The sequence below is a fragment of the Cervus canadensis genome, chromosome 33 (genome assembly GCF_019320065.1).
Source record: "Cervus canadensis isolate Bull #8, Minnesota chromosome 33, ASM1932006v1, whole genome shotgun sequence".
NCBI lineage: Eukaryota > Metazoa > Chordata > Mammalia > Artiodactyla > Cervidae > Cervus > Cervus canadensis.
In genome coordinates, this window is record NC_057418.1 from 9,769,939 (window position 1) to 9,797,621 (window position 27,683).

Consider the following 27,683-nt stretch of genomic DNA (forward strand, 5'->3'; position numbering starts at 1 on the left):
CAAAAAAACAACAGACAAAAAAGAGAGGCCCAGTGACTCGCTGCATGATAATGAAAGAGTTAAGATCCAGGATTCAGGCCTTTAGACATTGTTTTTCCATGCAGTCACACAGCCTTTCCTTATTTATACATTCCCTTAAAGATATAAAACAAATTTTACCATTTGTGATGAGAGAAAAAATTAAAGCTTCCCCCTGAAGGTGGTGGGATCCAGCTGCCTTGGTTTGGGTTCAGGCAGTAGCAACTGCCCAGACCTCTCTGTTCCCCAACTTCCTGGGCTGGAAAAGGATTGAAGAGTACAGACCTCATAGGGTTATTGTGAAAGGTAATGAGTCAATGTGCACCCATCACAGTACAGACCCTCAATAAAAGTAGGCTTTTATTATTGCTGTTATTCAAATTCCTATTTCTCTGTGACCACATGTAGAAATGCTTGAGAAGAATCTGTAATACATAAACACATTTGACTTATATTGAAGAGTGATTTATTAACCCTTTACAGTTTTTCATTCTTTTACATATTTGTTCTTTTTTTCTAATTGCAATTTCTTTAATTTCTAATAATTTTTTTTTGATTACTGGAGACCATTTTTTTTTTTTTTTTTTTTGGCTGTACTAGGCAGCATTCACTTTTTCATTCTTTCAGCAAATATTTAGTGAGCTCCCCCTGCAATGCCAGACCCATTTCTTTCCCAAGTGTTGTTGTAAATAAAGTGGTAGAGAGAAAGTGGTGGCTGGAAACATGGGGTTGGACATTTCTTTTGTTTTGTTTTTGCAAGACATTTAAGCATGATGAAATTATGGTAAGAATGATCCGGTTGAGAAAGAACAATGGAATATATGAGAGAGAAAGGTCCTAAAGTTGTTGGGGAGGGGGAGTTTTCTCCTCTATCCCTCTTGACTTCTTGTGACTGGACTAATAATAACATGGACATAAGACAGATGAACAGGAGAAAAAGAAACAAATTTTAATTCATGGGCTTGTTGGACTATTAGAAATGGAACCAACGAAGTGGCCAAAGAAGGCTACATTTATACTTTTTAAACAAAATATATCTGTGAGGAATTGACAGGGTGAAGAAACTTAGGTTTGAGGTGCCCAGTTAGGTGAAGAATCTAAACAGAGTTTGGGCTTGTAAAGTAAAGAAGAACCAAGGTTTATTCATGCAGGTTTCTCAAATTCCCAGTCTCCAATGATAAGTGTGCCTTTCTACCTCCAGATATGGGGAGCACCGCTTTCCCATGAGAGACTGATTTCCTGCTTTCATGGACACAGAGAGGAAAATCAGAGCATCTCTCTTACATTGGCCATTTCCTAAGTAACTTCAATTCAAAATAAGTAATATGCCATTAAGGCACATTTGGGGGTGACCTGCCCAAGGCCCCAACAGAACAAAATGTCCTACAAAGGTAGTAGAGGGATTTAGAAAAGGAAACAGCTTGTCTAACAAAACAGAGAGAGAATGAAGCAAAGAAAGGCTGCAGAGTAGGAAGTTTCATAGGTTTTATAGCAAAATAGGAAGGAATTTCCCACCAAGTGAATTTCAGTCTCTCCATGAAGTAGGAAGCAAGGTGGCGGGTGGTGGAGACAGGTCACTAGGAGACCCTCTGAGCTTGACGGTCGTGCATTTATGGCCCAGAGAGAAAATTCTGTGTGCCACCTGGCCACCTGCCCTCAGCAACTGTGATCCCAATGCTGTGATGCCCGCAAAAGGGAAATTAAGCCCAGTGACAACATGCTCGCCTGGCCCTACCTTGGACATTTAGTCTGTGTCATTGCTTCCCTTTTTCTCATGGTGAGGATCCTTATGGATAAGCTTGCCCCCCTTCCTGCCCCACCCCTGGCTCTCCCATGTCTCTACGCAGTACAAAACTGAAAACAAAGAAAGTGATAATCTCCTGTCAAAGATTCCTCTCCCTTTCTTGGGTTTATTTGTGCTCTGTGAGTAATACAATCTGGAAGGAAAATCCAGCCATGAAAACAAGTTTTACTTCTGATTTGTGCACCCAGCCCACAACCACCCACAGGAACCAATTCATCACATGAGGACAGTGGTGGCTGCAGCTAGTTTGCTTCTAGGCAGAGGCTGGAAGATGTTCCCTCCTTGCTCTTATTCCCCGAACGGCTGTGGATCCTAAGGCAATGTGAAGATTTCTAGCACCTTCTCTCTCAAGAGTCACCAAGAAGTAATCAAGTAAATCAAGTAAACAAACTTAACCGTAGTGTAGCTTGCAAGCCCTAGTACCCCCTTTCCCTCTCTCGCCTACCATTTTTTGACAATCCTTGCCAAATGAAAAAATAAAGTCCCCCATCTCCTGTCTTCTTTTCTCATTCTTTCATTTTGTGCCTTACTCGATTTGCTTTATTTTCTATTTTGGAGATAATTCTTGGTAAACACCAGGAAGCAAAAAGTCCACCCAAAAAACCTCATCCTTGGAAGACCTGGAGTAAGTCTCCTTTTACAAAAAAAAGAAAAGATAAACTAGATTAAGCATGTATTAAGCATATAATGAGTGCCAGGATATGAGCTACGGGAGATAAAAGATAAACAAAACATTTGTGGAAAGGCTGGCACACAATTCAGACAAACACTAGATAAATTAACACCAGATAAACTGACAGGTACCAAGGAGGCTCTCATAGAGAGAGCATTGGATGTTCTGGTGAAGGACCTCATGGGGAAGTTGGCATTGGCACTTGGACAGTGGTTGGATTTTTATAAGTGGACATTTTTTTTAAGTGCATTCAAAATAAAGACCAGGAGTGGGGAAAGGCTAGGTTCATTTTAAAGGTGAATGTCTTCAAATCCTAGAGTGAATGTATAGTGTTGAAGTGGGGAATTGCACAGTTGAAGAACATGTAATTAGAATTAATGTAAAATTAGGTTGAACTTTTACTGAACCACGGAGATTGGTTAGAACTAGACCAAAGGCTATCTTGAATACTAGTTTGTCATTTACTCTGTAAAAAAAATAATAATAATAAAGTGGAGAATCACTGAAAGTCTGTGCAAAGAAAAACACGTTTTCTCCTTCCTTGTACCTTGGACAGTAAATGGTTTCTTCTTCTTAATATTAAAACTGAGTTGCAATGAAATGGCCAGTGATTCCTAGCTGTACAATGAAAATGCATTCTCTACCACTTTAGAACCTTTAGTCCAATCTTCTATACCTAACAGTAAGACTTCTGTAAAGATAGCCTTATAAAAACAGCATATACTACTTTTGATGTCCAATTCTATTTTAAACTGTTGCATAGAAAGTGCAGGATCTCAATCCAATATCAATATAAAAAGTATCATTGTAACTCTAAAATTACCTGATGGTTGTTGAAAGTGTTCTATGTGCTAAGCACTTTTTATGTACAGCTTTATTTATCCCTCTCGACAGGGTGGTAGGTTCTGTTAATTACTTTTATCTTCAGTTGGCGTAAGAGGCAGTGGAGGCCCCGAGAAGAGGCGGAAGTCCACCAAGCTGGGTGGGACATAGTCCGGTTGCAAAGCCACACAGTAGATTCTAAAGATGATCCCCCTGTAACTCTCTGGTGGAAGCCTTTTCACCACCCTCCCTGATGAGGATGGCATACCCCTTAGGCAGGTCTCCAGACACACTCAGGCTGCTGGGATCCTCTTTTTCATTGACTTATTCACTCAGTTGGCTTCCCAGGTGGCACAGTGGTAAAGAATCCATCTGCCAAATCAGGAGACACAGGAGATGCAGGTTTGATCCCTGGGTCGGGAAGATCCCCTGAAGTAGGAAATGGCAACCCACTCCAGTATTCTTGCCTGGGAAATCCCATGGACAGAGGAGCCCAGCAGGCTGCAGTCCACGGGGTAGCGGAAGAGTCAGACAGGACTGAGCATGCACAATCACTCAGTAGTTATTTATTGAGCACCTACTATGTGTCAGGCACTGTTCTGATGGCTTAGCTCCAACAGTGGAAAAGAAACAAACAACAAACTTTCTTCTCTTAAAGGACATCTTACAGCATTTTCTCTATCACATTTATCTTTCATAGGTCTCATTAGGTCTCCAAAATGTCAACACTACTCTTGATACCACTGCCAAAGCATCTTTATCTTCATATAAAGAAGTATTTTCAGAGACAAATAAGTGATAATACCTCTGAGGAAATTACTTAAAAGATAAGGATTGATTAATGTTTTGAAAGACAAGCATACTCTAGCCAGTTGAATATTCTCTTAATTGGGACTTGCCAAACACAGATCACCTGTTTTGAAAGAATTATAACAACCAAACTCTCCTAACATAAAAGCTATTTGGGCATACCTTGGTTTTTCTTCAGTGACTCATGATCTCTCAGAATCTTAGAAGGCGTCAGAGTCAATTATTTTTAACAGCAATTATTAACTTAAACTTCAAAACAACCTGTGAGTTTAGCTTTTTTATTTTTAAAATTTCCTTTTCTCAACTTGCACAGACCAATGGTACCACCTGAGACTTGAAAATAATCTAAAAACAGTGGGTTTTTATTTCAGTTGTTTGGAAATGACTAACATTTCATAATACAATGAATAAATTTCACCTAATATTAATAGTTGAATAAGTGAGAAACACCCACTGTATGGAAATTAATAAGATGTCACTGTATTCATATGACAGGAATGTTCTCCTAAAGTATTTTTGAACTACCTATTTAACAGCTTTTACTACCTTAAATCACCCATTGGTATTATATTTTAAGGTCTTAAATAGAGAAGATTAAGAGAAGGAACATTATACTCCTTTACATGATAATTAAGAGGCTCTGATAACCATTTACCAATGATATTAAATGGCATGAATAATAAGAAAGTGTGACTCAAGGTGATTTAAGGACAATTTAAATTACATATGAAAAATGAAAACTTGAGCTGAAGTATTGAGGAATTCTTAAATTCCATTTCTTACATTGTGGAGTGGAATTTTAAAAGGAGGAGAGACATACATGCAAAGCATCAATAAAATAGTGTATACATATCTCTTTAACTGAAGTCTAGTTGATTTACAATGTTGTGTTTGTTTCAAGTATACAGCAATGTGATTCAGTAACATATACAGTCTTTTTTCTTCTTCAGATTCTTTTTCTTTATAGGTTAGTACAAAATATCAAGTATAGTTCCCTCTGCTATACAGTAGGTCCTTGTCGGTTACCTCTTTTATATATAGTAATGTGTATATATTAATTCCAAACTCCTAATTTATCCCTCTCCCCTTTCCCCTTTAGTAACCGTGAGTTTTCCTATGTCTGTGAATCTATTTCTGTTTTGTAAATAAGTTCATTCATATCTTTTTTCAAGGTTCTACATATAAGCAATATCATATGATATTTGTCTTTGTCCGGTTTACTTCACTTAGTATGATAATTTCTAGGTCCATCCATGTTGCTTCTAATGGCATTGTTTCATTCTTTTTTATGGCTGAGTAATATTATTTGTGTGTATATATATATATATGTATATACATATATGTGTATGTATATATACATACACACACACACACACACACATATATATAGGCTTTCCCTGGTAGCTCAGTGGTGAAGACTCTGCCTGCCAACGCAGGAGACACAGATTTGACCCCTGAGCTGGGAAGATCTCCTGGAGAAGGAAATGGCAACCCTAAGTATTCTTGCCTAGGAAATCCCATGGACAGTGGAGCCTGACGGGGTACAGCCTACGGGGTAACAAAAGAGTCAGACACTACTTAGCAACTAAACAGCAACATATGTATATAAACACCACATCTTTATCCATTCATCTGTTGATGGATACAGATGAGCCCATCAATAACCCATCAATAAGGTTGCTCCAGTGTCTTGGCTATTGCTCACTAGTGCTGCAATGAACATTGGGATGTGTGTATTTTTTCAAATTATAGTTTTTTCCAGATATATGACAAGGGATGGGATCACAGCATTATATGGTAACTCTATTTTTAGTTTTTTAAGGAACCTCCATACTATTCTCCATAGTGTCTGCACCAATTTATGTTCCTACCAATAGTGTAAGAGTGCTCCTTTTTCTCCACACCCTTTCCAGCATTTAATGTCTGTAGACTTTTTGATGATGGCCATTTTGACAGAGTGAAGTCATACTTCATTGTAGTTTGAATTTGCATTTGTCTGATAATTATTGATATTGAGCATTTTTTAAATCTGCCTGTTGGCTATCTCTATATGTCTCCTTTGGAGAAATGTCCATTTAGATCTTGTGCCCATTTTCTGATTAGGTTGTTTCTGTGCGTCTGAGCTATGTGAGCTCAACAAAATAGTCTATTGTTAAAAGACATTAAACAAAAGAACATTAAAACCACTTAACTGTATAGAATTAAATGTCAAATGACAGTATCATGTGTGCACATCTCCTGATGCCAAAGTAAGGCTTCCTTCTCAGGATTAATGAAAATTAATTTTGCTTATTCTTATTTTATATCAATAAAATAAAAACTACATAAGGAAAGAAGATTTATTTTGTTCACTGCTGTATCCTAGTGTCCAGAACAATGCTTTGCTCTTGGTAAGGGCTTGACAAATATTTGTTGAATGAATAAACAAATTATTTATGAGTTTATTCAAAAAGACTTGTTGCTATGGATGGTGGATTCTATTTTTACTGTAGTTAATTTGTACACAATATGCTGAAAACAGTGGCTGAAGATTTGCCTTGTTACAAAAAGTCTTTCAAATAAGAGTTCAGTAAGGAATATTTTCGTAAAGACTAGCAACATTATGTGGTACAGGTATCATATTACATATATTCCATTCTAAAGTATTCATATTTGTGACAAAGCATTAACACTTGAAATACAATATTTAGGATATATTTTAGCAAAAGGAACATACGTTTTTTCTAAGGGATAAAGAAAATTAATATATATGACTAAATCATCCTTTACCCTTAAATTGCGTGTTCCAAGCCTATAGCCTTCGTTAATATATATCACTTATAACACAATTTCCCAAAGTGCAATGTACATATCAAAGGATACACAAGATCTTACTGTTATAAGAATAAGGTTTTTTCTTTTCCTTTAATAGTAACATTTATTTTAATGTACTAAGGAAAATGTAACTAGAGCATGAAATCTTTTTTTTATTGATACCAAATTGATTTAAGATACATTTAAGTAAAAATGAATTCATTTGATTTAAAGAAAGACACTAAGTAAATAGTTGTGTAAGCAGATATGGTAAAGACCATAATAATGCCTCTTGGATGAGTGAAACTGGGGGGACTCTGACCTTCATTCTTGCTTGAACGAGACATCCTGCATCTTTACGAGGACCTTCTTACAGGACTGGAGTCTGTTGCTTTACTGCCTTCACCAGTTAGGTTTTCACAGGGTAGAATGGCTTTTAACGTTCTCAGACTCAGGGCTTCTATTTTATAACACATAGTTTATAATGTCCTCCTATACTACCTTGGTAGGAAATCCCTAGCCTACTTGTTCACATAAATTAAAAAAAATCAATCCAAGGTCCTGGCAGTATATAAAGCAAAAATACAACACAAGCCACATTTAATGAAAACATTACATAATGTTTGCAATATGTAAATGCCCAGGGATAACCACCTTAGAAGGCACCATGATGTAGTCAGATACTGCACCCACATGCAGAACTGCTGTGAATGACCGCTACTACTAGAGGCTGGAACAAGTGTGTTATATCAGTAACACAGTCCATTACCGTAAGCAGTTTTGCCACTGGTGATTTCCTAAGATGGAGAACAACTGCTGATAAAGTCCTGTCCACCTCCTCTCCCTGCCAAAATTACATTCCTCCCTTAATTTGCATAGTAGTTGCATTCCTGAAAAGGGAATATTAAGCTATACTATAAAGCACAAACTAATAATTTGTACTTTACATATAAGCACAAAAGAATACTTGGTGCTTATATGGAAAATAAGGAAACAGGGTTAAGTTCCAGGTTCAGATAATTAGTTATAAGCAGAATTTTCACCTCCTTGAGTACCTGAGTAGCCATTGAAAGTTTGGAATAAGATACTGGACAACTCTTTGATGTGTGGAACAGTCCCCACACTTCAGGACTCCCAGCATTCCTGGCTCCCTTCCTTTAAATTCCATTCAGCCTCTTTCTGGCATTGTGACATTCAAAAATGCCCCCCAGCACTTCCCAAGTGCCTTCCATTTTGATCTCATAAATTCAGTAGCACTCTTGAGTTTAGTTGTTTCTTAAGCTCTTCATGACTGACTAACAGGTAGTTATTAATCCAGTTTGAGTCTTGGATTTATCAGTGATAGCATTTGGTTCTAAAGTATCTTAAATATAAAACATTTAGCTCTATGGCTTCTAAAATGATTATAAAAGTATTCTATTTTATTATTATTACAGTTTTATTGATTGTGGCTTGTTAACTATGAAGTTTGTTGGCTTAAAGTTGGTAAAGTATTTTTACAGTAACTTTCAGAAAGTTTGGTTGCTTTTAGGAAAAATATTTCAGAATTGGAGCTCCTGAAAGAATCTGAAATTCAATATAGCTAGAAATCCGTTTACTGAAAATCAGATAGTTTCTGAATTATCTAAGCCTCCTAGGGCTGAAGATTTTGACAGCATAGCTTTAAAAGGCAGATTCTTGGCATAAGTTTGAGTGGATTTTGATCAAGTCATGCTGAGAAATTTGCAACTGCAGCATTCATTGGGTTGTACAAGAAAGAGAAAAAATAAAGTTAATGAAAACTTTCCAGGGTGAATGACCTTAAACTTAACTGAACTTCTCAACTTCACGCCCTATTGTGATCTTTCTGACATTATGAGGAATTGCTCCGGAGGGTCTCCAGAGCACACAATCCTCACTCTTCATTCTTAAACAGTGTGAAATCTGTCAGCCCAACCAGGTCATCAAGAGGGCAGACTGTGGCTTGTCATTACCAGAGGGATGTTCTCTAGGACTCTGAAGAAGCTGGGCAGATTTTGGTTTTTACTGAGAGTTTGAGCCCAGCATTTTAAGAAAGAGGCTGATTTCTATACATTGGGAAAGCTGGCTTAGCACATGCTTGAAAAAAAGAACATGTCCTACACAAGCTACCAGGCTTCCCTGGTGGCTCAGATGGTAAAGAATCTTTCTGCAATGCAGAAGACCTGGGTTTGATCCCCGGGTCGGGAAGATCCCCTGGAGAAGGAAATGGCAACCCACTCCAGTATTCTTGCCTGGATAATCCCATGGATGGTGGAACCTGGTAGGTACAGTCCATGGGGTTGCAAAGAGTTAGACATGACTGAGTGACTAACACACAAGCTATCAAAGTAATGATTTGACATTCATTCCATTAATTCTTTAGAAAGCTGATCATTGAAAACAACTAACAGAGGTTTATTTGCAGTAAATGGAGAATTTAAAACACTTTCCTCACTAAAGGTAGAACCTGATTTTTTTTTTAAATAATTCTATTGTGGGAGATAAAGAAACATTATCAGTTACTGAGATAGGTGGGAACTCTTAGATGTCTCTTGTTCTACTTGTTCTAGCTCTTTGTTGTGTGTGTGTGTGTGTGTGTGTTTTAAACCTAAGTTCCTTAAAATTTTGGTATGCTGTTTCTCTGCTTATAAACTTGAAATAGGGATAACTATTATTAGTTCAGTTTTTTTTAATTGGAGAACTGGGACCTCTGGGTCAAAATTAGCAAATCAGTGAAGTTCTCTTTGACTTTCATACCTTCTTTAATTCACTGCATTGTGCTAAATGCTAGGGATTAAAAGGTCAATAAGGCATCCTAAAGGAAATCAGTACTGGATGTTCATTGGAAGGACTGATGTTGAAGCTGAAACTCCAATATTTTGGCCACCTTATGCAAAGAGCTGACTCATTTGAAAAGACCCTGATGTTGGGAAAGATTGAAGGCAGGAGGAGAAGGGGATGACAGAGGATGAGATGGTTGGTTGGCATCACTGACTCAATGGACATGAGTTTTGGGTGGACTCCGGGAGTTGGTGATGGACAGGGAGGCCTGGCGTGCTGCGGTTCATGGGGTCACAAAGAGTCGGACATGACTGAGCAACTGAACTGAACTGAAGGCATAGCTCCTACCTTCAAGGAACTAACAGTTCAGCTGGTAAGAACAAGAAGTAAATGTGGCAATTCTGATACAAATGAATAATTGCTTTGCTAAATATAGTCGGAGGTGGGGTTGGCTGTGGAAACCCAGCACAGAACACCAGCAACCACCGAGAAGGATGGAAAAGACTTTTCACCATCCTCCATCTCCTCTCTCAGCCTCTCCACCCCAACTTCCAGCTCTCCCCAAAGTAGAGAGTGCTCCTCTGAGATAGAACCCCAAGCTTAAACTGTTTCTTCTGCCCCTTCCATCAGAATCTGTCTGTTTGATATTGCCTATCTAATTGCAAACTAAGTCAAGCTAAGATATTCATTGATTGGTTAAATAACTTTTTCCAGATGATGTTTGCCTTCTGACTGCAGTTGCCTTACACATGCCACTAATCTCTTTGTTGAATATACTCCATGTGGATTAATTTTGGTTTATCAGAACTGGAGAACCAAGGCTTGAGCCTGGTGATCTCACTCTAGACCAAAGGCTTTTTCCTTGGAATTGCACTTTTGGGGGAAACTTTTAATTTTATGTTGGAATATAGTTGATTAGCAGTGTTGTATTTGTTGTAGGTATACAGCAAAGTGATTCACATATATATACGTATATATGTACATGTATGTATTCTTTTTCAAATTCTCTTCCCAAGAACTGGTTGTTATTAATATATAACGTTGAACAGTGTTCCCTGTGCCATACAGTAGGTCCTTGTTGATTATCCATTTTAAATATAGCGGTGTGTGCATGTCAATCCCAAACTCCCCAACTGTCCCTCCGCACCAACCTTTCTCCCCAGGTAAGTTCATTCTGTATGTCCGTGAGTCTGTTTCTGTTTTGTAATTAAGTTCACTTGTATCATTGTTTAAGATTTTGCACATAAGTGACATCACACGGTGCTACACTTTTTTATCACAGTCTCTAGGTTCTGCCCAGCTTGCCCACCCCTCTGGCTGAGACCCCAAGTAGAGCAGTGCTAACATGGCCCACCTTCACGAGATGGAACAAGAACCATCATGCGTCATGGCTGCTCCCGGAGACCCCAGACACACGAGCTGCCTGTTAGAAGGGCGGTTGGGGGGTCCCAAGAGAGTGCGGTATCACCCTCCCAAGCCAGGCTTACGGTTTTAGGCTATTACTGCTGTGGAGAAACAGGAGTGAGCTTCCTTCTTGACAAGGAACTCTTTAAGAGAAGAGGCCGTGTCTTCATAATTTCTGCACCCCCAGGACCACCCAGTGTCTAGACCAAAGTAAACCTTTATTTGGGGATGCCCTGTAGCTCAAAGGGTAAAGAATCTGCCTGCAATGCAGGAGACCTGGGTTCAATCCCCGGGTGGGGAAGATCCCCTGGAGAAGGGAATGGCAACTCACTCCAGTAATCTTGCCTGGAGAATCCCCATGGACAGAGAAGCATAACAGCCTCAATCCATGCGGTCGCAGAGTCAGACATAACTGAGTAACTAACACTACTACTACTAAACCCTTATTTAATGTTTAGAGAAAGAAAGGAAGGAAGGAAGAAGGAAAGGGAAGAAACGGAGACAGAAGGAAAGATGAGCTACTGAGACGACTGAGGACAGGTTTTCTCTGGATCTCTCCAGCTGAATCTCTCTTAGCTGAATTGGTTCCATAGCCATCACCCCTTCCTTCAGGCACAGCAGTTAAACTCTTCACTCTGAGCTGTCCAGGGCTAATGAGCGAGGAGGACAGAAGGAAGATAAACCTCAGCACAGACACTTCATATACTTATTCATGCATTTCCACTTTGACTCCTTGCCTTGTGCATCTCCACAACTCCTTCTTGAGCAGATCTTTCTACAGCTCTAGCAAGTTAAATGTATATTCACTTTTTTTTTTTTTTTTAAGTACAAGCCTCTATAAGCTTGTTTTTAGAGCTCTGTTGGTCTATGGTCCTGAAAATAGGAACACATTTCTGACTGACCACTCTACCCCTGCCGTTAGGCTTCACCTCCTCTGGAAGAACATGCAAGACCCAGTCCATTACCACTAAGAACACAGCCTCACTTGTAGGAAATCCCAAACCCATGTGGTATTCAGAGGGTGAGACAACACGATCCTTACATTTCTTCTCAGACTGGCCTTAACAGTAGAGACACCTCCATTGGGTGCTTGTATGTCTCTCCTCTTTTGATCTCTCTTCTTCATTCCTTTTATCCTGCCTTTTCCTCGGATGCTCGCCACTCGGCCACTTCCCTTACCTACATCTCAGGTGCCATCTTGCCTTCTGACTCCATCCAGGGCGAGGGGTGAGTGAATCATCCCAGGATTTTCCTGGAGGTCCGGTGGTTAAGACTTCGCCTTCCACTGCAGGGAGTGTAGGCTCAAACCCTGGACAGAAGCTCAGATCCCACATGCCTTGAGGTCAAAAAACCAAACATAAAACAGGAGAAGTATGGTAACAAATTCAATAAGACTTTAAAAATGGCCCACATCAAAAAAAACACAAAAAAGTGAATCATCATATAATCTTTCTCATGCTCATATTTTCCACTTTATATGATAATTTCTAGGCATTTTTATATTAAAATATGCCTTTCCCATCATAGCTAAAGTAGAAACAAAAGTAGTGAAGATGGTGAAGAGAGCATGCCACCACCTTCCTCTGGGTAGATGAGGGCAGGGCAGAAACACTGTCTTGAAAATTTTGTGTATTCAAGCACACAGTACCTTGTGTACCTACACAGAGAAGGTGCTCAGTGAATAGTTGTGAGTGGAGCCTTCCCAGTATTTATGACACTGCTTAGATCTAAGCTCTAAGAGAGACTCAGGAAAAAAACAAACAAACCATGCTTAAAGTACATTTTCATTCACAACAGCTACCAAAGAATGTTATATATTTATTAAATAACCATTGCCTATTAGAATATTATTTAACATTTTAGAGGAAATTAGAAATATTTAGAAAACACATACAAGATAGATGAGTTTTCTAGAGGAAAGAAAGCTGGAGAAAAGAAGAGAAATCCCACCGGGCCACGTGAAGCAAGTAGGATTACACTCTCAGATCACATCTCGATCAGACGCCCTTCAGGTAAGAAATCTTGGGAGACTTTAAGGCCCGGCTTGGAAATGGTTAACCACGAGGCCAGTGTTGCATCCTGTCACAGTTTTATTTTGAGCAGCCTGTTTGCCCAAGTACCTCCCACTCTTTCCCTTCCCCAGAAACGGCCGCTCTGTTCTATGTACACAACAAAAATGTTTGTCTTTTCCAAAGCTTGAGGTACTAACCAATGTCTGCGAATTTCTTTGTGTAATAACATAATAATCAAATCACATTAAGTCAGTGTCAGTAATACATGTGTTTTCAATTTGAAAACCCACAAGTGATTTATTATTCACTTCCCAATATTCCATTTGTACATTTAGTGAGAGAAACAGGAAAGTTACATACATAGAATCACTTCCAAGTTTTGCTATGAAGTTATTTCTCTGGTTGTTCTCTAGTTATTTTACTGACTGTCTTTCAATATTAGCCCTCCAGTGTTTCTCACTCTGATGTTCCTGTTCAATGATACTTAACAATGATGTTAATCTTCAACCTTTATATTTTTACTGTTTTTAAAACAACTTGTATTTCTGAATTGCACTGAAATGTCCTTTTCTTGCTTTTGTTTTACTACACTTTTTTAAAAGGAAGGAAATCTGAGATTCCATGAGTATTCATACATTACTGTACCTCAGGGAAAATAAGGCCCCATGCTGGACTGTCACAAGCCCCCTATTCTTTGCCCTTTTCTATTCTGTAAAGAACAGGATATAATGAACAAAGCATCTTGAAAAATCAGACAGACCTAGGCTCCAGTCCCTGCTCCGCTGCTTACCAGTTATGCAGTTCCTATCCTTCTGCACAGGAGATTACCCTGTTATCTGTTGTGAAACGTTTAGCAAACTTTTCTAAATCCGTTGCTTCATCTGTAGACAGTACCTAGGAATACTGACTTCACAGTACCCACTTTTTTGAAAATTAAACAGGATGACAAAGGTAAACTATCTAGTAGGTGCTCAATATTTCTTAGTCCCATCACCCCCTGCCCCAAGCCCCGTTTTTGCTATAGATAGAATAAATGGAATAGAAGGCCAGGGGTGCTTGTTCTAGATTAAATCCATCAGTTATACCTTTGAGGACAGTTCAGGGACTCATGCAAGTGGACACTGGAATAATCATCGAAAACAATTTCTTCTCTCTGCTCTAACTCAGTGTGAAAACCTGCAGCTTTCCTTGACCTATGAATGGTATGAGTCTCAGTGGGAATTTGTTCCTTAACGGTGTTACACGTATGATTACACCTAAGATGCCACTATAACCCATAGAGAGCCATGGGCCATAAGAGACAAATCTCAACGTGCAGGTAAAATCTCAAGCTCTACTGAACTAGAGTGGGAGTTTGCATTTAAAAAGCTATATTCCAACTATATATAATACTCACTTGGTTCAATCTATTAAGTCAGAGGATTCACTCAAGTGGACTGTAATTCAAGCATCCATTATAACTCATAAAGAGAAAGGAATTCACTCACAGTGAACTTCCTTTCCAAAGAATAAAACATACAGGATCCTTTCTGAAGATTTTTGGAGGTCCACATTCCTACCCAGGTCTCTGCTGATGGATACAGTTTGTACTAATGTACCACTATTCTAAAGATATACTTACAGTGTTTTCAAAAATCCAACGAATTCCCAAAGAAAAAGAAGTTCAAGTTCTTCTACACAGGCGATTACCCTGTTATCTGTTGTATAAAATGAATGAATCTTGCCTGCTCCAGACAATTCATCCTTACTGTTAGTTCTGTGGAAGTATACGTCATGAGGAAAATAATGTGCTACAGGAGCTAGGAAAAAGAAAAAGTTTCTATCTCAACCAATAATCACCTTATTCCAGAAAGAATGTTCTGTGACAACCTAGATGGGTGGGATGGGGTGGGAGGTGGGAAGGGGGTTCAAGAGGGAGGGGACATATCTACACCTATGTCTGATGCATGTTGATGAATCAGAAACCAACACAATATTATAAAGCGATTATCCATCAATTAAAAATAAATAATTTTTAAAAGAATATGTATATATACACACATAATAGGTTATTACTCAGCCATCCAAAAGAATGAAATAATACCATTTACAGCAACATGGATAGACCTAGAGTCAATCATATCAAATGAAGTAAGTCAGAAAGAGAAAGACAAATATCATATGATATCACTTACATGTGCAATCTTAAAAACTGATATAAGTGAACTTATTTACAAAACAGAAATAAATTCATGGACATAGAAAGCAAATTTATGGTTACCAAAGGAGATGGGATGGGAGGGGACCAGGAGAGATAAAGTATGAATTTGGGATTAATATATACACACTACTATGTATAAAGCAGATAAACAACAAGGACCTGTGTGTATAGCACAGGGAACTATAGCACAGATCTTCAGTGTCCTATAATAATCTAAGTAGAAAAGAATCTGAAAAAAGGATAGAGATATATAATATGTGTCTAACTGAATCACTTTGCTGAACACGGGAAACTAACACAACATTGTAAATCAACTGTACTTTGATCTTTTAAAATGGTTAAAAGTAATAATAAATAATCACCTATCCCTTCATTCCCTTGTTCAGTGAGTACCTTTTAAGCCAACCACCACACTATACAGATGTGTGTGGGCTCGATCATATCCGATTCTTTGAGGCTCCATGGACAGTAGTCTGCCAGGCTTCTCTGTCCATGGGATTTTCCAGGGAAGAATACTGGAGTGGGTTGCCATTTCCCACGCCATGGAACCTTCCTGACCCAGGGATCGAACCCATGTCTCTTGCATCTCCTGCACTGGCAAGCAGATTCTTTACCACTATCGACACCCACATAGTCCTCCTCTAAGAGGGCTTATAGTAGTGTTCGCAGCAACGAGCAGAGGAGTTAAGAACACCAGTTACTCCAATCCCAACTGCAAACCATTAGAGGGACTCACAGAGGATCTGAACACATCTGACTGGGCTATTTGAGGTGGGCTATTGAAGGGTTAATGGCATTTCTATAGATGGAGATAGTAATCAATTGAGTAATCAGCTGAGAAGTGTGGGAATCATACAGAAGCTTGAGGGACTTGGGAGGGGAAAAAAACAGCCAGAACAGAGACCTATTTATCTGCAAGGGGACTGGTGGGAGATAAAAATGGGAAAATAAGTTGTCATCAACATTGTAAAGGACCATAAATACCAGAAAAATAGTATAAATGTAACTATGTAGACATTGGGGAGCCACTGAAGAATTTGAAGCAGGGGGGCTGACATGGTAGGCGTTGTGCTTGAGAAATAAATCTGTCAGTGGTAGGTGAGAGTGATTGGAGGGGACAAATGGAGACAATCAGGATGACTCCACTCCCCCGGGTTGGGGGTGCAGAACGAGCGGACGGAGTGAAAGGCAAGGAGCAGATGTATATTACAGCACACATCTGGAATTTTTATAGTGAAATATAACAAGTCAAACACATAGCTCCGATAAAAGACCACACTTATTTTAAATATGTGCTGGGAACTAGAGAGTTAATGCAGCAGTTTTTAAACCTCTGGAGACTTAGAGTCAACTAAAAGCTTGGTCACCTCAATTTGCTCACCACAAACCATTGCCCTCAAAACTTGGGACTTGCTAAACATTTCAAGCACTGAGAAGCGGAGGGTTCAATAAAACCACATTGTGCCTGGCACATATTTCTCCTTTTAAACTAAAGAAATTTGATGCTTACTAATTCATTTAAATTTCATTCAAACTGAGATTTTGAAAAACCTCTCTGTTGCCCGGAGAAATCTTAAGAGCTAATTTTTAAAGCCTTTTCCTTCCTTACAAAAAGGAAATAGTTTTTCAACTATCCCTGAACCCCGGAAGTTAGAGATTCGTAATCCATGGGTTGAAGTGGATTTGGGGGTAGGCAAAAGAATAGACTAGAAACAGCGCATTTTGCCATAAACCAGTGCATTGGATGGTTGAGGAGGACAAGGATTTTGACCCTCTTCAACACTTTCTGAGCACGTTTTCTAAAGGCGAGGCAGCAGGTGTGGGTACAGTGAACTGAGGAAAGAGTTCATTCTATTCTGTGACTCATATCAGCCATATTGGTTTTCTCTTCACTGTCAAGAGCATAAAAGAGAAATGGCAATTTAAAAAAAGTAAACATGTTAAAAAAGTAGAACTAGAGAAACAATTCTCTTTGCCTTAAAAACTCCTCTTCCCCCACTTCCTCCCACTCAGTGGCAGTGTTGAAGCATAGCTCTTCTTCAAGTGACAGCCATCAAGAAGTCGTGAGTATTTGCTGTACATAGAAGAACTAACGACATGGGGCTTTACTACATCTCTGCTCAGAACCTGCATTTAGGAAACTTAAAATAACTTAGCTCCTTTTAACTCAAATTGATTTTCCAACTTCAAGTTAAATTTTAAGGCAATGATGAGTTTTCTTTTGGTTTAGTTTTGTTTTCTTTTTGTTCCTTTCTCTTTTTTTGGTGATTTTATTATTCTTAATGTTATGTTGTGTGCATTTTTGTTTGTTTTTGGATATCACAACTGATTTTCTTATTTTCCTGTTCAAGACCTTAGAAAATTCCCCAGATGCTAAGGAATTTAATTTCTATTTTATCTCAATCAAATTGCTCTAGCATTTCAGAGGCCATTTGTACTGACTTTGTCTTAAATATATATCAACCCATGTGAGGACAGTCTCCACACTTGATATTATAGGACAAGTAATATCTTTGTTTGTCCTTAGTTTCTAAGTGCCATTTTCTGACCGCTGGTAATATGTACAGGAAAAATAAACAAATATGGTCATTTATGACCACTGATGACTTTTGAAAGACCAGAATAGACATAGTATTCTCTTTTCTGTTCTTCTCTTTTTTAAAATATTTAATACCCTCTTCATCCATTTTGGTCACCCCTACCCCCATCTCTGGCAACCATCAATCTGTTCTCTGTATTTCTGACCCAGATTAGATTCCACATGTAAGAGAGATTATATGGCATTTGTCTTTCTCTGACTGATTTATTTCACTTAGCATAATGCCCCCAAAGTCCATTCATGTTGTTACAAATGGCGACACCATTTATTGAAGAGACTCTTTTCCCCACTATATACTTTTAGCTCCTTTGGTGTAAATTAATTGACCATATATGTGAAGGGTTTATTTCTGAGCTCTCTATTCTGTTCCACTGATCTATTTGTCGGTTTTTGCGCCAATATCATACTGTGCAATTACGATAGCTTTGTAAAATAGTTTAAAAGCAGCCAGTGTGATGCCTCCAGATTTGTTCTTTGTCAAGGTTGTTTTGGTTATCTAGGTTCTTTTGTGGTACCATGCAAATATTTGGATTATTTTGTTCTATTTCCATGGAGGATGTCACTGGAATTTTGATAGGAATTGCATTGAACCTGTAGGATGTTTCAGGTAGTATTTTTCACAATATTAATTCTTCTGATTGATGAGCACAGAATATCCTTCCATTTATTTGTCTTCAGTTTTTTTTTTATTAATGTCTTGTAGTTTTTAGTATACAGATCTTTCATCTCCTTGGTTAAATCTATTCCTCAGCATTTTATTCTTTTTAATGTAATTGTATATGGGATCATTTTCTTAATTTCTCATTCTGATAGTTTGTTATTAGTGTATAGAAAGGCAACAGATCTTCGTGTATTCATTTTTTATCTGACAACTTCACTAATATCAATTATTGAAAGGGTTTTTTGATGGAGTCTTTAGGGCTTTCTATATATATCATGTATCAATATCATAATATTGTTTTTATATTTTAAAGATTTCTTGGCATCTGGTTCTTTTATGAAGAAATGGAGACTTTAATGTCTAGAGATACTAATCTGTGAAAATTGGGATTTGACTAAAGTCATTACAGCCCAGTCTGAATTATAAATTATGAAATTTGCTGTGTATGTGTGTGTTCAGTCACTCAGTCATGTCCGTTTCTGTGACCACATAGACAGTAGCCCACCAGGCTCCTCTGTCCTTGAAATTTTCCAGGCAAGAATACTGGAGCAGGTTGCCATTTCCTACTCCAGGGGATCTTCCCAACCCAGCGACTCAACCCACATCTCTTCTATCTCCTGCATTGACAGGCGGGCTCTTTACCACTAGCGCCACCTGGGAAGCCCATGAAATTTGCTAAAAGCACATGAAAATAGATTGAAGTGTTTAAGACTTCAATTGTGGGTTGAACTGAGCACTAGTCTCATTTAGCACTTTGTCAAGAAAACTAGAAGTCCACATTATACATTTTTTAAATACATTGATATTATTTTCTACATATTATCTCTTTACTAGGTTTTTTTCATTAGTCTACTTAAAAATTTTATCTATAGGGCAACTGCACTTTAGCATAGGTTGTTTCAATCTTAAAATCTTCATGAATGGTTTCAAGAAAATTTCCATCCTGGATAACTGCACTAACCTTCCAACTTTGCAGAAATCCTGAATCCCAAACTGGCAGAATTGGCTATACAAAAGAAGTGTTATACTGTAAAGCTGCTAGTTGTGTTTCAGGACTCCTAAAATCACACTAATTAACTTTTTTCATCTTTTTTAAAACCACATATTTAAAACTAGACTTTCAACCTGATTTCTCCAAGGCTCAATCATTCTTGAGCTTAGAACTAGAGCAAAATTATTTAATGCCATCATCATATATTTAACACCTATATGCTGCAGGATAATGTGAAATTTCAAAGAAAACTACCAGGAATCTGGCCTCTGAGACCTTATAGTCTAATAAGAAAGTCAAATGTGTAAATAAGAGTAAATTTGCTATCACACAGGGCACAGTGTTAGAGTGGGGATCAGTCACGGGAAATGGCAGTGGCAGAAACACCTGATCTCTGGAACTCCATTTGGGGGGTTGAGAAAATGATTTCAAAAGCTAGTGTATAAATGTAAGTTTTAGCATCATACACTTTACAAATCAGCTTTTGTTTTAAAATGGCATTTGATAATCATGTTTCTATAAACTAATTGAAAGAATTCATTCAAATTACAACAACAAACTTTGTATGGGGCTTCCATTATTAGCAAGATTATACGCTAGATACAAGGAGTTACAACATTTGATAAGATGATTTCTAACCTTGAAGAGTAATAAGTTTATACCATTATCTCTTTAGTACAAGACATATTAAAATTCTGTGAGAGAAGAATATGAAAAGTATTTGAATAGCCACTAACTCAGCAAGGAATTTCATTATAATTATTATAACATAGTGATTATATCATTGTATAATAATTATATAAGTATTATAATTATTAGTACAACAATTATCAGATCGTGGGATTTTATTAATAATATTATTTTAAATATTCAGTAGAATTAGTGCTCTGAAAGTGATGATGTTAAATTTATGACGTTGAGTCTCCATGTTTGCTAGAAGCAAGTTCCCACTTAAACATAAAAGCATTCTTTGTTCCTCAGAACTACCGGAGCTACCTCTGCACCAATTACTAATTATTCAAATTCTGAAAATATTGGGTTGGCCAAAAAGGTCGTTCAAGTTTTTCTGTAAGATGGTGTGGAAAACCCAAATGGGCTTTTTAAACCTGATAGTAGATACAGACATTGTTGCAGGAACTATGTATACAGTTGACAGAAACAGCCTCATCATATAGGTGAGCTTATAGCTTTTCTTTAACCCCAGATATTTTTTTCTAGGTTTAAGATTTCTCCTAGTACCAAAATGTATCAGCCCCTGTAAAGAGAAGATGCCATAGAGAAGGTACTCAAAATGAAAATAATTTTTATTAACATTTTTTGCACTTAAGCCAATCCCAGCTTGTGAAATTTGAAAATTACCATATGAGCAGTGCCAATATAAACTTCATAACCCTAAAATTAGTGTCTAAATAGTGCAGAAATGTGTTAATATGTACAATTTGTGAAATTTGTAAGAGAACAAGCAAGCAGAAAACGACTTTCACAGTCAGAGTCAATGCGTGCATAGATTAGACAGTGAGGCCTTCTGGAGCAACGTTTTGTAACTTCCAAATGAGAATATGGGGACCCATAGCCCATTAAACTACAAAATCCAAACAGAAAGCACCATTTGGATAGCTGTGAATGCCTTTAAATCAAGTTTTTTAATTCTATAAAAGTATTAAATAAACCCAGTATTTTATTATTACACACTTTGTTAAGATTCTTTAAATTTTTGCAAGCTGATTTTAACTGAAAGTGTCGTGTCCAACTCCTTGCGACCCCATGGACTATAGCCCGCCAGGCTCCTCTCTCCATGGGCACTCTTCAGGCAAGAATCCTGGAGTGGGTGGCTGTTCCCTTCTCCAAGATATCTTCTCGACCTAGGGATCGAACCCAGGTCTCCTGCACTGCAGGCAGATTCTCTACCTACCATCTGAGCCACCAGGGAAGCCTGATTTTAATGAAGCTGTCTTCCAAATTTAGCTTAGCCAACCATTTAAATTTCTGTCCAGAAATGCCTGTCACTGTACTCCTACTAATCAAAACAAAAATATGCTACTCACTGAAAGTCCTTTTGGAAACAAATGTGTCAGTTCTTATTTAATAACTGTATAACACATATCGACGCTCCCAAAGCCAATACCTAGGATTATTATACAACATGGTAATTTATTCACAGGTTGTTCTTTATATGAATTTTTTCTCCCAACTATACCTTCAGTTTATATCCTAGTTTTCTATTTTATTATCTCACAGCACAAAGTGCTCCCTAAATGACAGTTGATAAATAAGTTTTAATATTGTTTTAAAATAAATTTATTTTCTTTCATTATTGAATCTCTTCAAGAGAGCTACCTTAAAGTTTTTTTCATTTAGCTTTATGAATGTCCTCATGTGAGAAAATGAAACTTTATCATTTTCATAAATGGTCACCCAGTATCACTTCTGAATTATTCTCTCATATATTAAAGAACAACCCAGAGAGCAGTGCTAAATGGATACTTATGACATGCCTTGGTATTTTAGAAAATATTGGCCACCAACAAATACTGTATCTTGGCAGATACCTACCTGCCCATCTCAGACAATAAGTAAGAATTTTCACAAATAAAGAATACACATTAAACCAAATGATTCCAAAACTTTGACACTCTCATGATGAATGATGTTATATGCTATTAATGTATTTTTTAACCCACGCACTACCATAAAAATTTAACTATGAGAAGGTTTTATGTATAGATTTATTTTAATAAATTTTTAATTAATTAAATTTATTTAAAGGTACCAAATAATTCAGTAATTATTTCATTTTTAACATAATATTTTCAAAATAAAAATTAAGAACAAAAAATATCAAAAATGAAAATAAAAATTGAAAGAGATACATATTGTCATGTTCATAGACTATCACCACTTTGACTATGGGGTAAAAAAAATAAGGAGAGACTCTTGCTGTTTTCCTCTTTCGTTTAAAGCAAAAATGGCTTCTCAGCTCATAGCATCAGGAGATTGGCAATATTTTAGTCAAAATGATAATTTTGGTGACCAGAAATTCTCTCTTACCACCTATATTTACTGTATGTAACAAGTGCCATTATCTTAGTTGCGAATCTGCTTAAAATATTATCTCACATGGAAAGATGAATGGAAGTTTACCAAGAAACAATCCACAATTTCAATTTGCTATGTTTGTGCCATATTTCCATAATCCAAGCTTAAGCTGTTTGCCTCTGATTCTATTACGTAAACACAGGCATACTGTCAGCCACAAGGGAGATTTTCTTCTAGTATTTTAGAATGGAAGGATTTTCATAGACTACCAAAAAAAGGAATAGACCACTGTATGGATATTTCCTTTCAGGTTTATACATAACACAGAAATAATTAATTTCATTTATTTACTGACACACTTGATTTCATTCTATATAGTTCTATATAGAAATATCACCACATTTCTTTGCTCCCAAAGATGGCAAAACTCCTTAAGAGCTGAATATACTCCATGTCATTATGTCAGATTTCTCCCTTCCCATTCTCTCTCTTCTTGGACTCTTTATTATATAATAACATCAGAATTACAGGGAATTTGTGAAAACCAAACAAAGAAAATTCGTAGTCCCTTTACCCAGATGCACCAGTTGTATTTTGCTTTATTTGCCTTGCTGCTATTTTCTTCCTAATCACTTGAGAATTTGTTGTATACATCATGCCCCTTTATCCCTCAATATTTCAACATGTATTTTCTAAGAACAAGGGATTCTTCCATGTAACCACAGTTCAATCACCAAAGTCAAGGCATTTATAGATAGAATATTATTATCTCATATAGAAGTCCATATCCCAGTTTTACAAATTGTCCTACTAATGTCATTTATGGAATTTTTTTTTTTTGATCCAGGATCCAGTTCAGAGCCATGCATTGCATTAAGCACACTGTATCTGTGTATCCATTATTATGAAACAATACCTGGGTTCTCCTTGTCTTTTATGAAGTTGATATTTTTTAAGAGTATAGACAGAGGTATATATATACCTGTGGCTGATTTGTGTTGATGTATGGGAAAAGCCAACACAATATTGTAAATCAGTTATTCCCCAATTAAAAATTAATTAATTAATTTTTAAAAAGAGTTCGAACAGGTTGTTTACTTGAAGAATATGCTTCAGTTTGGGTTTTTCTGATGTCACCTCTTTAGAGGGGTGGGATGTACCTTTGGGGCAGGACCACTGCACAGGTGATGTGTTCTCAGTGAATGACGTCAGGCAGAGTAAGATATCAGCTTCTCCTATGCCAAGTGAGGTTAACTTTGAACAGTTAGTGAAGATGGCACCTCCTGTACCTTTGTCCACTAGAAAACTATCCATGTTTTCTTTCGGATTAATGTCACCTGTGAAAAGATACTTTGACACTATGTAATTATCCTGTTGCTTTTACTTAATTTTATTATCTATTAATGATTCTGGCCTGAATCACTTATTACTATAAAGGTTGTTATTACTAATAACTCATTGTTTCTCCTACCTTATTGGTCAGAGCTTTCTCTTCTCTTATTTACTTATTTACTCACGTCCTTACTATGGACTGGTGGAGTCTTTTTTTTTTTAGTCAGTGGTTTATAATCCACTCTCCTGTTATTCATGCTGAGTTTCAAATTTGCTCAGAAAGACCCCTTTCACATTGCCTCCTCTGTCATTTTTCTATGAGCCCGTCATTTTTTGAACTCTCCCTTATTTTCTAGCATTACAAGAAGTCACAGTTCATCTTGTACTCTGCCTGCCCCAGTCCTAGATTCGCACATTTCACCAAGGTTATCTGGCTCCTTTTAGAGATAAATTGTATTTAAATAACAAAATGTGTGTGCTAAATGTGCTAGTAGCTACTGGATATTGTTGCTTATAAGCACACAATAAAATATGCTTGTTTAAGGGCACAGTTCAATGAATTTTGACTGTGAGTGTTGCACTCACAGCCCCTGGGTTAATGTTATCTGACCACTCCCAAATGTATTTCTCAAACCCAGTCTTCACCCCCAAGCTCTGGATTTTATATCCACTTATTTCTACTGGACATCTTCACCTGAATTTCCAATAGGCATCCAAATTCAACACGTATCAAGCTGAAATCCACCCCACACCTGTTCCGCCTTCCCCATTTCAGATGATGGCAGCTCCATTCCCCCAGTTATTCAGGCCAAAAACTTGAAAATATATTCAAAATGTATTCAGAATCCCCCCACGTCACCTCTCTCCATGGCTACCTCTATGGTCTAACCAAACCATCATTTCTTGCCAAGATTATTCCAGTAGCCTCAAAACACATCTCACTGCATCAAAAGTTTGCTGCTACAATCTTGTCTTAATACAGAAGCCATGGTGACCCTTTTTAAATGCTGTGTTTCCATATTACTTTTCCTCTCAAAACTTTGCAGTGGTTCCACATTTTACTGAGAGTAGAGCCCAAGTTGTTGCAATGGCTTTCAGAGTAAAATTCTCACACACACCTCCACTTTGCTGTATGAACACATCTCTTTCTCCTCTTTTTCTCTCACTCTACCTGCCAGCATCCCAGCCTCACTCCCACTCTGGAATGAGTTGAGCTGGTCCCTCTGTAAGAAAGGCTTTTCCCCAGATACCTGCTTGGTCAGCTCCTTCATGTCCTTCAAGTTTTGATCAAATCGTAGCCTCTAATGAGGCCAACTTTGGCTACCCCAACACAGAACTCCTGATCCCTTGTCCTTTGCTTTACTTTCTTCCCCCATTGCACATACCAGCTTCTAACCCATTTTTATAAATTACTTCTTTTTTGTTTATTGCTTATTTTCTATCTCCCTTGGCTAGAATGCAAGCTTCTTGAAGACGGGGGGTCTTTATTTTGCTCAGTAGAGGATCTAGAACTGAAAGGTCTCACCAAGCATCTGGAACAGTGCCTGTCCCTTAGTAACATTTAGTAACACTCAAAACATTCTTTTGTGGCCTCATTCTACTCATTGCAGTATCTTATTTCCCCAACCAGGGATTGAACCCAGACCTTGCCAGTGAAAATGCCAAGTCCCAACCACTGGACCATCAGAGAATTGCCTCAAAACATTTTTTAATGAATGAACCACTTTAACCTGTACTTTGATTGATAAACAGAAATGAGTGAGAACCCATCAGTAGAACTGAGTCCACATTTAATATTGGTGTGCACCTAAGTACCCAACTTCAGTTCACTGCTCTTACCTCCTTATGGTCTTATTTACATCTCCCCACACATGAAATCTAAAACCAATTGAAAATGCAAAGAATTTTAATCAGGTGGCATTTCCAAAAAGCAGTGGGTGTTGTGTGCCCTGAGTTAAGTCTTTGCATGCATAATAAACCCAAGTAACTTTCTGATTTTGGTCATTCCCTGACCTTGGGGAGCGCCACATTGTAAAAGGGTCATTTTCCATTTATTCTTCTGCTTCCAATATCCACTGTGATTTTTGAGTTCTGTAGAGGAAAAGGGTACATGGGAGGAGGCATGAGAGGAACCAAAATTTCTCTATGTATGAACTGTATGTTTTCCTACTAGGACCATTCAGTTGACTCCAGATCTAAATTTGGCAGCAGACATCACTCCTGTGGCTGAGTGATTGATAGAATTTCATCTGAGATGAAACATACCTTGACAGACATTCAAATAATGTGCTTGGGGTATTTCTGGACAGTCAACAGTCAAGTTTTAAAAGGCACATGTGATAGGAGTATTAAAATATCTCTACTGACAGGATCAGATTTTTATGGCCACCAGTGAAAGAGAATATACTCCACTAGAAAATAAACACCCTTTTTGCTTCATGTCATGAGAATCTAGGTCACTCTTGTGCTGAGAGTTTTAATTCCTTTGCTGCCGATGTTCCTGGGACATTAGGAAACCTTTCCTCGGGGCCAAGGTAGTGTATTCTCAACTCTTCTAATCAGGTGAAGGATTCCATCAGACTACAGAGATTGTAGGATGAGAACCTGTTCTAAATTCTGGAACCTCCATTCCTGTATAGAAGAATTAAAAGCATAACTGTTCTTTAAATGCATCCTGAAGTGTGTAAATTTACTCACTAAGTTTACTAACGTTGTTAATGAGAAAATGAGGTTTTTGATTCACATTCATGTCTTCCAAAATTAGTCAGAAATATCTCCTTTTAATGAATGTAACATATCAGAAATATCTTTCTTGTTCTAAAAGAATTTCAAATGCAGAGTTACATGGTCTCTATTTAAGAAAGCGTTGAGAGCATCTCTTGGGATTCTCTCCTTTAAAATGCACTCTATTTTTTACAGAGTGGAGAAAATAGGGCTTTTTAAATGTGTAACTTCGGAATTTGATTGCTTTCCACAGATACAACACACTCAGGGGAAATTGGCACCAAGAAAAAGGTGAAAAGATTGTTAAGCTTTCAGAGATACTTCCATGCATCAAGGCTGCTTCGTGGAATTATACCACAAGCCCCTCTCCACCTGTTGGATGAAGACTACCTTGGACAAGCAAGGGTGAGCTAGTAACCCCTCTGTCGCTTCATACCAGCCCAGTGGCTGAGAGGCTGTGCCTCCCCCCACCCTCCCACCTCCCCTACCTCCACTGGTAGCACCTCGCTTTGAGTCCTACTTCGGGGCCCTGAGGGGCTCTGTGACACTCAACAGTTACTCCACACATCTGGGCTTTTTCCTTAAATATTAATATAAAGCGAGGTTAGTAGAAGCACCCTCCTCATAGGGGTGGCACAAGGACTAAATAAAGTAAAGCATGTTTGCATGCTTAATAGACTCATACCTAGCACATGCCAGCTATTTTTATTTTTATAAATGTGCAAAACATTTCTGCACAACAGGAAGTAAAACAAGGGTCTCCCTTGTAGCTTAGTTGGTAAATAATCTGCCTGCAGTGCAGGAGACCCAGGTTCGATCCCTGGGTTGGGAAGATACCCTGGAAAAGGAAATGGCAACCCACTCCAGTATCCTTGTCTGGAAAATCTCATGGACAGAGAAGCCTGGTGGGCTGCAGTCCATGGGGTCGCAAAGAGTTGGCCATGACTGAGCAAGTAACACACACACACACAAGTAAAACAAAATTTTGGACTGGCTGATTACCAATCAAAGAATAACTAAATG

General features: G+C 37.9%; 1 protein-coding gene across 5 annotated transcripts in view; it reads left to right on the plus strand.

Moving 5' to 3' along the window:
• PDE7B (phosphodiesterase 7B) overlaps positions 1-27,683 on the plus strand; it is a 367,556-nt gene that overhangs the window by 290,829 nt on the left and 49,044 nt on the right. For all 5 annotated transcript variants that reach the window (XM_043457265.1, XM_043457268.1, XM_043457267.1 and 2 more), the window contains one exon: positions 26,914-27,065. In XM_043457265.1, coding sequence (XP_043313200.1) covers positions 26,914-27,065 — 152 coding nt within the window. The remainder of the gene's footprint in view (positions 1-26,913; positions 27,066-27,683) is intronic.